Below are 12,985 nucleotides of genomic sequence, written 5' to 3' on the forward strand. Positions count from 1 at the left end.
GTGCACCTTTTGAAGATGTGTCTTGCTACAGGAGGCTCATTGGCAGACTGTTATACCTGAACACTACTAGACCTGACATCTCTTTAGCTACACAGCAGCTGAGCCAGTTTCTGAATTCCCCAACAATCACACATTACAAAGCTGCTTGTAGAGTATTAAGATACCTTAAGAACAATCCTGGTCTTGGTCTTTTCTTCCCTAGAAGTTCAGAGAAGCAACTACTGGGCTATGTTGATGCAGACTGGGCAGGGTGTGTGGATTCCAGAAGATCAACAACTGGATTCTGCTTCTTTTTAGGTTCCTCACTCATCTCTTGGAGAGCTAAAAAGCAAGTAACCATTTCCAGATCTTCCTCTGAAGCTGAGTACAGAGCTCTTTCCACTGCTACATGTGAGCTTCAGTGGCTGCTCTACCTTTTAAAGGACTTGAAAGTCAACAGCAGCAAGCAACCAGTCATGTATTGTGACAGTCAAAGTGCAATTCACATTGCATCCAATCCAGTTTTCCATGAAAGGACAAAGCATTTGGAAATAGACTGTCACCTTGTTAGAGAAAAGATTCAAAAGGGAATCCTCAGACTTCTTCCTATATCAACACATGAGCAATTGGCAGATTTTCTAACAAAGCCTTTAGCACCTCCAAAGTTCAACCAATTTATATCCAAGCTTGGAATGATAAATATTTATCATGGTCAAGCTTGTGGGAGGATGTTGAAACACAGTACAAAAAGGATAGAAGAATCATTATTGAATGATGAGCAGCAGGAACACAATGCCTCTCAATTACTTGTGCCACAGGCTAACACTACACCTTAGTTACTTGCACTGCAAGTTACATGAGCTGGCACTAGTTCAGAGTTGGTTACCAGAAATAACTAACTTCCTAGTTTATAGGGATGATAGGGTACAATGTAATAGGGTTGATACACAGTAGCATAGTATGTGCCTACAATAACAACCTATATAAGAGATCATTGTAACAAACTCTTATTCAATGAAAAAGTTCTCATTTCACTCTGATTTTCTTCTCTAGTTTTCTCTTTTCTTCAATGTTCTTGGTTACTCAACATTAAGAATAAGTAAATTGAGTGATAGTGTGTGTTTGATTCACATTGAAGTCCAAGATAAATATAACAGAGAGCGCGACGACCGATTATCCTGACTCCTTTTGTGTTATGACTTATGACAGTGTTATTTTCAAAAGTTTGTCCAAACGCACCCCTAGTATGTTAAGGCAGCAGACAATGCATACACTGCAGCAATCATAGTTGAACCAATCATACTTTTCTATGAACTTAAAGCTACAGTGCTTGGATGAAGGATTATGCAAATCCAATCAAGTTGCTAATTTTTTCTTCCTAATTGTGCCTCCAGATATACTGTCCATGCTAGCAGGAATCTCTAATCCAAAATGGTTGAAAAAGAAGTTGCTGTGTTGAAAAATTATTGGTCATACTTTCTTCAAACAACTCCTTCAGGATCATATCAAAATTAAAATACAAACACCAAACTAACTAAAATAAGAAAAATAACTAAATAAGCAAACTCCTTTCAAAAGAACATTGTTCATGAAGAATTTGATCAAGCACCATGGTTGCCGCAAAAACCTTTTTTATTTTTGAATCTTTCCTATTACTAAGATTCTACAAGAGCAGTTCTATTGTAATCTCAATCAAACATTGGTTAAAACCCTACCATCAAGAGCAAGGACTCCAGGGATTGGCTTCCCCTCGAGAAGCTTTAAGTTGGCGCCTCCACCGGTAGAGAAGTGGCTCATCTTGTCACTTACATCTGCCAATTTCTTGCCTATGTCGTACACACATAAAATAAAAGAATAATCATCAATCACTAGTGCAAAAAGACATCAAATCAAATATATAAGCTTAAATAACAGTCAGTACATGCCAATTGAACTGGTCACGTAAAAGTTCCAAGATTTTAACTTCCTAGTCTTGTCTGAGTTGTTCTCTTCATGTTATCTCATAATAACCAAATGTTCTTACCTACATCAATCCCTATATATGTGTGTACACCCGCATGTATGTTTGCATTTGTATCAACAAAATATTGAAATTCAATAGTTTATCACATAAATAAATACTAAGCAAAAATTATTATAATACTTATATACAAACATCCCAGCATTGCCACTTGCAAGCTGCTACTATCCCAGCATTGCCTAGCCTCAAATCTAATCACCGGCCTGTTCTTCTCCGTCTTAGTCTGATTCAAGGGAGCATTATTCATAGGCCTTTTCATTTCATGTTAAATAAAATTTGCATAGTCTTTTCTTCGGCATATTGCGATTCTTGGGTAAATAATGGTAATCAGAATTGGCTGATCGCAGGGTTCAAAACAAAAGGTCATGAGTGGAATAGAACCAAATTTGGTAATATTTATCCAAAGGAAGAAGTTGCTGCTTGCAAGGCTTGAAGGCCTAGACCATGGGAGAGTTGCCTCGAATTCAAGTAGCCTTTGATTTTTTCAGAGGAAAATCTATCAGCAATACCAATATATTCTTGTTGAGGAGTAGGATGATTGAAATGCTTAAAACCAGGGAGTAGTAGAAGTGGATCCTAGAATGTTGGAGAATATGACGATCTCACATTTTTCAAATCTTTATAAAGTTGATAGGAGTCTTTCCTATTGGCAACACAGGGGAGTGTCATCATGTTCTGTTGGGAAAACCGGCATATAGAAAATAAAGGAACATAATCACAACAAAAGTATATAAGTAGAAACTCTAGAGAGGAGAAAAACCACAATCGTTGTCTAATTACTGCTAAGTGTCAAATAAGCGTTAATATGTATAATTCATGACACTTCTTAAATTATTTTGCAAGAAATCTCAAGAAAAAACCTTCAGTTATTGTAAATAGCATTAAGCATTGTCCATATTAGTTTTCTTGTACTTTAACTGTATTTCCAACAAATTTTACATGTAATAGAGCAAGAGAATGGGAGTCAGGCAATTAGCTTAACATGAAGCAATATTGCACGAGTCCCTATGGATATGACAAAACCCAAATACTTAACTTTGATACGCTAAAAGCAATTTATCAATGATAACCAGAGAGTAACATTATATGCAAATTTGTACAACACATAGACTACTCTCAAATACCCACCGCCCTCAGTACAGCCCCACCGTACAAAAAAATATCTAACTACATTTCACAACATTTTAAGACGAGTATAAGAGAAATAAAAAAATAAAAAATAAAAAAACTCATATACAAGCTTAAAATCTTTTAGAATGGTGCATCTTGTAACTAAGAACTAGAGTTTATATATAGCGTCGGTCTCCCTATTCCTTCTAAATTCTAAGAAATGTGGAACTTCTTCAGCATCTATATTTTAAACCAACTCCAATAATCTTCACCTTGATTGAAAATAATACATATGTTTCATTATCGTCACCAATAATCATAGTTCACAAGAGTTGTCATACTCCACCATAAAGAGTAGTCACTAGATAAACTACTCCAAGAATTTTCACATTGTCTTCACTCACCATCGTAGTTCAAAAGTGTTCAAAAGAACTATCATGCATTCATGCCCCATAAGTCTAATTTTCACATACTTAAATATGTGGTTTGCCAAACACCCAATATGTGCACCGTGACCTACTTTGCCATTCACAAATTTTAGTCACATACAATACATCCCACATAAGTCGACATTTTAACGTAGCAATGAATAAGTACCGAGGGGCATCACATTACAGTTATAACAGATAGTTAAAGAGAGAAATGGAGAGCATTAACTTTGTTATGAACTTATTGAAGAAGAGAGAATGCACAGAAACTGATCCTATTGAAGCTATTGCAGAAGCGCTGGGAACTAGATGGAGACTTCAGGTTGGCAAGTAAGTAACTATTTTCCGTGATGCTGAGGCTGTTGCTAACTGTACCAACTGAAAAACTCATGTGGCTGCCAATAAGCCATTGATCATATCATTCAGGACTGCAGAGATGTATTTTTGGAACTTCAAATGCAAAGCTCAAATGTTGTGTTTGTTAAACGTGAATTAAATGCTGTAGCTCGTAGCTTAGTTAAATTGTCAATACTGGCTGGTTGTAGAACTTGGTTGGGGGTCGGGACTTGGTACAACTCAGTCTAACTATTCTGCTGTAATTGCTAGTTTCTTAATGCAATTGTGTTTCACTTGTAAAAATAAAAAATAAAAAAACTATAGTTTTTGGACGTAGGATGGTATGCAAACCCAATCATGTTGATTTGTACCAAACTTGTTCCCCGAAATATTGGCAAACTTGGAAGCAATCTCAATGTCAAATGATTGCAAAAGAACCAGTTTGGTTGCTGTATTGAAAATTTGCAGCTTAAAAATTCATAGCCATTCTTAAACCAACCCTTTAGAATCACATTAAATCAAAATGCATACAAAACCACACCAACTAAAATTAGAAGCAGTAGGATGGCAACTAAATAAGCAAACTCCTTTCAAAATGAAATTGTTCAGGAAAAAATTGATCAAGCATCATGAGTGCCGCAAAAACCTTTTTTATTTTGGAACCTATCCTATATATTAAGCCTCTACAAGAGCAGCTCTGGTGTAACCTCAATCCAACATTGGTTGAAACCCAACCATTATAAAGCACAAAATACAAAGTGTTTAAGCATCATCAAGAGCAAGGACTCCGGGGAGTGGCTTCCCCTCAAGAAGCTCTAAGCTGGCACCTCCACCAGTTGAGATGTGACTCATCTTGTCTGCTAGTCCAACCTTCTCGACTGCTGCTACAGAGTCGCCACCACCAATGATGGTTGTTACTCCCTTGCCACTTACCTCTGCCAATTTCTTAGCTATGGCCTGCACAGAAAATAAATTGAAAACAGAAGAGTGTGATTGTTCAACTTCAAAAAAGAATCTAAAAACCAGTCTACATGGGTTTTTTAGCTTTACACTTGATTTGGAAAACACAGTTTCTGCAGGTTTATTTAACTGGTCAATTCATATATTCCCCAGTTCAGCAAAACTACATCCAACTCTAAAGACATGCAATGTACTGCCACGATGAAGCAATTTTGCATAACATTCAATAATGGTGAATGATTTATTAATGGAAAATGCTAACGAACGAAGAGGAACACTTTCAAAATCAATCATACATACCTCTGTTCCCGCTGCAAACTTGTCGAACTCAAAAACGCCCATTGGTCCATTCCATATGATGGTCTGACTCTTGTCCAATGCTTCATTGAAGGTTTTGATGGAATCAGGTCCAATATCCAATCCCATCCATCCGTCAGGGATACTTGATGATGGCACAATCTGAGCACAAATAAACAAAGCTTTAAGTATATATATCAACATTCTAAACAATAGTGATTACTTCACATTCCACTATAGCGATTTAAGGGCAATATGACAACATTGCAGAGCATACATGAAAGTCCCAAATCGTGTATTTGACATGGTTGCAAACACATGATCGTATTGTATCCCCATCCTCATTTGAACTTTCGGACGAAGAGAGTCCTCAAAAAGGAAAGGGAACTGTTGTAATGCTAAACCCAACTCACACGAAAAGCATAATACCTTGTTGTTAGCATCGGCAGCAAACTTATCAGCGATGACCACATCAGTTGGAAGCAAAAGGGAAACTCCTTTCGCCTTGGCTTTTTCCATAAGTGAAGTTGCAAGATCAAGCTTGTCTTCCTCCACAAGAGAGGACCCAATGGCATAACCCTGAGCCTTGTAAAAGGTATAAATCATACCTCCACCAAGCAAGAGAATGTCAACTTTCTCCAACAAGGATTCAATAACTCCGATCTTGGAAGACACCTTTGAGCCACCAACAATAGCAGCAAATGGTTTCTTGGGGTTCGACACGGCTCCAACTAGATAGTCAAGCTCCTGGAACAATTGAACATTACAACAGATCAATCAACTACATTAATCAACAAATATATCAATGTCGTCATTCGCAAATCGCGGTCTGTTCAAATTACGTACCACAACATTGCTATAGCCGTTATTAGACATTATTTTGTACGAAATATCATATCCCAGAACAATTAGCAATATTTATTTAATTCCGCTAAACTATAACACTGCTATAGTCGCTATTTAACAATGCTGCCAATTATATAACGAAATCACAATTACTCCCTACATACCTTCTGCATAAGGAACCCTGCAACAGAGGGCTTCAAGTATTTAGCGACACCTTCTGTAGAAGCATGAGCTCTATGGGCAGTGCCAAAAGCATCATTCACGTAAAGATCAGCAAGGGAAGCCAACTTCTTTGCAAATTCAGGCTCATTCTTCTCTTCTTCCTTGTGGAACCTCACATTCTCTAGAAGCAAAACACCACCTTCCGGAATTTGTGCAACCAACTTCTCAACTTCCTCACCAATACAGTCATCAGCAATCTTAACCTATAACCAAGAATAATCAACAGGATTATTAACTTATTACACAAAGGAAACAAGCAAATAAGAATGATTGAACGTAATGTCAAACTATAACAGAAAAGTTTAGTAGACACGCCTGAGTTCCAAGAAGTTCAGACAACCTTGGTACAAGAGGCTTCAAACTGTACTTAGGTGTTACACCCTTTGGACGTCCCTGAAAACAGATTCAAGAAAAAACTTCAAGTTACTACCATCACTCAATAGTCACTAATAACACACTTAGGGGTTTGGATTGGCTTTTTGAGATTATGCAAGACAGGTTATGCAAATAAATAAGCTTTTATATATTATTCATAAGCTAATTTTCATAATGTCAAAAATAAGTCAATCCAAACGGGCTCTTAGTTTCTTTATCTCTTCATTAGTACATCTAAACCTTCAAAAAATCAAATAAGTAAAAAAAATAACTAAACTAAAATAGCAACCACATAACAATTAAACTAATAAGCCTTTAAATTTATATGTTTTATAGATCTCACTCAAATACAGAATTAAATTAAATCAAAACAAAAACCATAAATATCATTATCTCGTAGTTAAAATCTCAGTTGATCGTTGCAGCAAGTTAACACGAATCATGATCAAAATCGGAAACACTCAAAAACAAAAAACAGGTGAAACGGATAGGATAAAGACAGATGTTATACCAGATGACTGGAAAGGATGACTTTAGCACCATAACCAGTCAAGTATTTGATAGTAGGAACAGCAGCACGGATTCTAGTATCATCAGTGATATTCAAGTTATCATCCAAAGGAACATTTAGATCAACCCTAACGAAAACCCTCTTTCCTTTCAATTCAGCTTCCTTCAATGTTCCCACGCTTCTTTTTGTCGCCATTTTCACGAATATGAATCAGCGGTAAAATGTTTTGTTAAAAAATTTTACTTGATAGACTAAGAGGGAAGATGGAAAACTCCGGCTAAAAGTTGAAGAAAATTCTTAAAAGGACACAAACAAAAAATTGATATATTTATAGTAACCAAAAACACGTTTAACCCTAGATAAATTATGTAAGTCGCATTTTGACCATGTCCAATCAGACAGGTCACATGTGAATCCTTTTGATATAATTTTGAACAAGGGCGAATCCATTTGATATGATGGGTAGCTTTGGCTATCCTAAAAGTTTTATTTCGATTGAATTACTAAGTATATTATTATAACTAGCTACCCAATGTCATCGTGAGCTTAGCTCAGTTGGTATGAACAATGCATAATTAATATATGCAAAGGTTCGGGGTTCAAACTCCAGCCACCACCAAAAAAAAAAATAACTAGCTACCCAATAATATATTTTTAACTATCTCTAACAAAACTTATTTACAAAAAATTAGCATAAATTAGAAGGTTAAAAAAGTATTAATTGATTAATAAACTTATTTGTTTTATTTTGACATTTTGGTCTCTACAACAACTATAAAAAGAACATTTTTAGCAATAAAAATTATCAATAGTCAAACATAACAGACGATGGTTTAATGCAAACAGCATATGTGTCTAGGTTGAAAAAGAAATTGTTAGTCTAATTAGTAGAATTCAATTATGAATATATTTGACTTATCCAAACCTAGTTTTACAAGATTAAACATATTTAACTTTTAAAGTTAATATAATATTTTAAAAAGACAATTTTCTTTGCGTAAAAAAAATCTTTATATTTTACCCCTTGTAAAAAATTCTCTAATTTCGCCTCTGTCCAATCTCAATGACTATAATCAATAGGAATACATTTGAAGCTGTATTCATTATATGCTTTTAAGTTGAACGAAAGGGATCAAGGTTTGCAACTGCCAAATGCAACCTCAATATCAAAGCATAGGAGTATCTGCAATTCCTACCACATGACAATCTTTTTCATTATCAAGAATCTCCAACTCATAGTATGGATGATAAAATGAGTGGGACAAACAGACACGTAGAGTGAATATATTCAAATGAGCTTATAAGATATAAACTTAAGTATGTGGTTTGCCAAACACAAAATTTAGTGACATACAATACATCCCACATAAGTTCAATTCTTCTACGTTTTAACCTAGGAATAAGTATTGTGGGGCATCACATGACAATATCCATGAAAATATTAACTATCTCACAGGAACTTTCTTAATTTCCATGTTTTCATCAAAAATGCACAGAAACCGATCCTATTGAAGCTATTGCAGAAGCGCTGGGAACTAGATGAAGATTGCAGGTTAGCAAAAAGTAGTAACTATTTTCTCAGACGCTGATGTTGTTGATAACTGTATCAACTCAAAAACTGGCTGTCATTGATTTTAGAACTTCAATGCCAAATGGTTGCAAAAGAATCAGTTTGGTTGCAGTTTTGAAAATTTGCAGCTGAAAAATTCATAGCCATTCTCAAACCAAAACCCTTTACGATCACATTAAATCAAAATGCATACGATACCACATTAACTAAAACTAAAGCAAAAGCAACTAAATAAGCAAACTCCTTTCAACATGAACATTGTTTAGGAAAAAATTGATCAAGCATCATGAGTGCCGCAAAAACCTTTTTTATTTTGGAACCTATCCTATATTAAGCCTCTACAAGAGCAGCTCTAGTGTAACCTCAATCCAACATTGGTTGAAACCCAACCATTATAAAGCACAAAATACAAAGTGTTTAAGCATCATCAAGAGCAAGGACTCCGGGGAGTGGCTTCCCCTCAAGAAGCTCTAAGCTGGCACCTCCACCAGTTGAGATGTGACTCATCTTGTCTGCTAGTCCAACCTTCTCAACAGCAGCTACAGAGTCGCCACCTCCAATGATGGTTGTTACTCCCTTGCCACTTACCTCTGCCAATTTCTTGGCAATGGCCTGCGCAGAAAATAAAAGAGAATAATCATCAATTATAACATCAAAACAATAAAAAATTACTTAAACAGCAGTACATGTCAATTGAACCAATCAATTAAAAAAAAATAGTTCCAAGGTTTTATCTTTAAAGTCTCGTCTTAGTTATCTCATAATAACCGGATGTTCTTACCAAAGTCACTCCCTACATATATGTATGGGTGGGAGCTGGGGGTGGGTGCGGCGCATGTGTGTTTGCATGTGTAAATAAAAAGAAAATCAAAGGACCAATTCATGGGTTCACCAATTCATTATGGGTTTTTCAACTTTTCAGTTGTTTCCAAAAAACATGGTTTCTGCAGGATTATTTAAATGGTCAAAGGACCAATTCATATATTACCCAGTTCAGCAAGTCAGTATCCAGAAATGATGAATGATCTATTTATTAGGAACACTGTCCAAAAATCCAAATCACTCATACATACCTCTGTTCCTGCTGCAAACTTATCAAACTCAAAAACACCCATTGGTCCATTCCATATGATGGTCTGACTCTTGTCCAATGCTTCATTGAAGGTTTTGATGGAATCAGGTCCAATATCCAATCCCATCCATCCGTCGGGGATGCTTGATGCTGGCACAATCTGAGCACAAACAAACAAAGCTTAAGTATATGTATCAACATTCTAAACACTGCTATGAAAATATGATTGTACAGCTAGGGTACATTGCAAGTAGGATTTCCTAAATAGAAAAATTGTAAGATCATCAATGTTGTTAATCGCGGATCGTGGAAAATTGAGGTTTAATCAAATTCAGCTACCCTGAAACACTATAAGACTATAGTGCTGCAACAGCCACTGTTGGACAACACTTTGTACTACATAACATATCATGGGATGGAACAATAGTGATAACTACACATTCCACAATAGCCGCAATTTGACAACATAGCAGAGCATCCATAAAATTCCCAACCCATATGTTTTACATGGTTTGCAAACACATTATTGTACCCCCGTCCTCAATTGAACTTTTGTTTCAAGAGAGTTCTCACAATGAAAGGGAAGTGTTGTAAAGCTAAACCCAACTCACACGAAAAACATAATACCTTGTCATTAGCATCTGCAGCAAACTTGTCAGCGATGACCACATCAGTTGGAAGCAAAAGGGAAACTCCTTTCGCCTTGGCTTTTTCCATAAGTGTAGTTGCAAGATCGAGCTTGTCTTCCTCCACAAGAGAGGACCCAACGGCATAACCCTGAGCCTTGTAAAAGGTAAAAATCATACCTCCACCAAGCAAGAGAATGTCAACTTTCTCCAACAACGATTCAATAACTCCGATCTTGGAAGACACCTTTGAACCACCAACAATAGCAGCAAATGGTTTCTTGGGGTTCGACACGGCTCCAACGAGATAGTCAAGCTCCTGGAACAATTACAACAGATCAATCAACTACATTAATCAACAAATATATCAGTGTCGTCATTCGCAGATCGCGGTCTATTCAAATTATGTGCCACAACATTGCCATAGCCGCTATTAGACATTATTTTGTACGAAATATCATATCCCAGAACATTAGCAGTATTTTTTTAATTCCGCTAAACTATAACACCGCTATAGTCGCTATTTAACAAGACTACCAATTATATAACAAAATTGCAATTACTCCCTACATACCTTCTGCATAAGGAATCCTGCAACGGAGGGCTTCAAGTATTTAGCGACACCTTCTGTAGAAGCATGAGCTCTATGGGCAGTGCCAAAAGCATCATTCACGTAAAGATCAGCAAGGGAAGCCAACTTCTTTGCGAATTCAGGATCATTTTTCTCTTCTTCCTTGTGGAACCTCACATTCTCTAGAAGCAAAACACCACCTTCTGGAATTTGTGCAACCAACTTCTCAACTTCCTCACCAATACAGTCATCAGCAATCTTAACCTATAACCAGGAATAATCAACAGGATTATTAACGTATTGCATAAAGGAATCAATCAAATAAGAATGATTGAATGTAATGCCAAACTAGAACAGAAAAGTTTAGTACACACACCTGAGTTCCAAGAAGTTCAGACAACCTTGGCACAAGAGGCTTCAAACTGTACTTAGGTGTTACACCCTTTGGACGTCCCTGAAAACAGGATTCAAGAAAAAACTTCAAGTTACTACCATCACTAAATAGTCACTATATCACACTTCTCTAACACTCGTAGTTTCTCAAACTCTTCATCAGAAAATCAAAACATACAAAACTAAAATGGCAACCCCATAACCATATAATATATCTTCAGATTGATGTATTTTACGAATCTCATTCAAATACTATATTAATAAATCACAGCAAAGTAAAACAAACAAAAAAAAAAAAAAAAAAAAAACATTTCACCACAACCAGGATCAAAATCAATCACTTAAAATCCACAAATTCATACATGACATTGCTTTCACGGTTACTATTATTAATCTTTTTGGACAACAAATGCCAAATATCAGTGGATCGTAGCAGCAAGTTAACTCTACCACTTGCAATACTCGTATTTAACAAACTTCAAGTTACTACAACCACTCACTAGTCACTAATAAATATCACCCTTCGGGATTGTTTGGATTGGCTTTTTTAGCTTATGCAAATAAATAAACTTTTATATATTATTTATAAGCATGTCAAGGTATTTTTGTTAGTAAGAACTTATGAATTAACAACATAAAAGCTTATTTATTTGCATAAGCTAATTTTCATAAGGTCAAAAACAAAGTCATTCCAAACTGGCCCTTAGTTTTTTATCTCTTCATTAGGACACCTAAACCTTCAAATATTAAATAAGTAAAAAAACAAAACTAAAATGGCAATCCCACTAATAAACCTTTAAATTGATATGTTTCATAGATCTCATTCAAATACATACAGAATTAAGTTAAATCAAAACAAAAACCATAAACATTAAAATCTCAGTGGATCGTTGCAGCAAGTTAACACGAGTCATGATCAAAAATCAAAAACACTCAAAAACAAAAAACACATTCACTGATGCAAATAGATAGATCGTATACCAGATGACTAGAAAGGATGACTTTAGCACCATAACCAGTCAAGTACTTGATAGTAGGAACAGCAGCACGGATTCTGGTATCATCAGTGATATTCAAATTATCATCCAAAGGAACATTTAGATCAACCCTAACGAAAACCCTCTTTCCCTTCAATTCAGCTTCTTTCAATGTTCCAACGCTTCTTTTTGTCGCCATTTTCACGAATCTGAATCAAACGATAACCTGCAAAAAGAGAGAAAAGATGGATCAGAAGAGAAGAAGGGGAAGGGAGTGAAGATTGAAGAGATTGGTGGCGGAACTTACGATGGATAGATGGATGGAAGAGATCGAAGTTCGAACACCGAGAGTGAAAGAAGAAACGAACGTTCTCGAAGATTTATAGAGAGAGAAATGAGACTCGTGTGAAGCGTACGTGTGAGAGGGGTTTTTGGGTTTTTTCTTGTTCGAGAGGAAACGCTTTTTCTTGGGTGACACGGTGGGCGCAGTCGAATGGAATCTATGGACCATATGGTGGAACCTCAAGGGTGCAAGTATTGAACTAAATTGTTAAAATATATCTTCTCTAGTTTACAAAGACAAAGGAAATAGTCTTTCAAAAAAAAAAGACAAAGGAAATAGAGTAAAATGAAAAAAATTGTTAAAATTCACCATTCTCAAAACCATAATTGATATTATTCAATGTTAGTTT

At 35.9% G+C, this 12,985-nt stretch overlaps 2 protein-coding genes and 1 long non-coding RNA gene across 3 annotated transcripts; 1 reads left to right on the plus strand and 2 right to left on the minus strand.

Moving 5' to 3' along the window:
- Positions 1-4,359: 4,359 nt before the first annotated feature.
- Positions 4,360-7,315, minus strand: LOC146948930 (phosphoglycerate kinase, cytosolic). Its single transcript, XM_085745073.1, has 6 exons — positions 7,085-7,315; positions 6,514-6,591; positions 6,141-6,401; positions 5,560-5,877; positions 5,134-5,292; positions 4,360-4,830 (listed from the first exon to the last, which is right to left on the minus strand). Exons 1-6 carry the CDS (start codon positions 7,277-7,279, stop codon positions 4,636-4,638), a joined length of 1,206 nt encoding a protein of 401 aa, XP_085601199.1. The 5' UTR covers positions 7,280-7,315; the 3' UTR covers positions 4,360-4,635.
- A 1,567-nt stretch (positions 7,316-8,882) lies between these two features.
- LOC146948931 (phosphoglycerate kinase, cytosolic-like) lies at positions 8,883-12,645 on the minus strand. Its single transcript, XM_085745072.1, has 7 exons — positions 12,601-12,645; positions 12,298-12,519; positions 11,300-11,377; positions 10,927-11,187; positions 10,354-10,671; positions 9,728-9,886; positions 8,883-9,266 (listed from the first exon to the last, which is right to left on the minus strand). Exons 2-7 carry the CDS (start codon positions 12,490-12,492, stop codon positions 9,072-9,074), a joined length of 1,206 nt encoding a protein of 401 aa, XP_085601198.1. The 5' UTR covers positions 12,493-12,519; positions 12,601-12,645; the 3' UTR covers positions 8,883-9,071.
- On the plus strand, positions 9,365-9,797 carry LOC146948932 (uncharacterized). The gene is made up of 2 exons (XR_015027082.1): positions 9,365-9,493; positions 9,577-9,797. It is a non-coding gene; the product is annotated as an uncharacterized LOC146948932 (long non-coding RNA).
- Positions 12,646-12,985: the final 340 nt, after the last annotated feature.

The sequence above is a fragment of the Medicago sativa genome, chromosome 2 (assembly GCF_051527215.1).
Source record: "Medicago sativa cultivar Bolivia chromosome 2, Bolivia_mono, whole genome shotgun sequence".
NCBI lineage: Eukaryota > Viridiplantae > Streptophyta > Magnoliopsida > Fabales > Fabaceae > Medicago > Medicago sativa.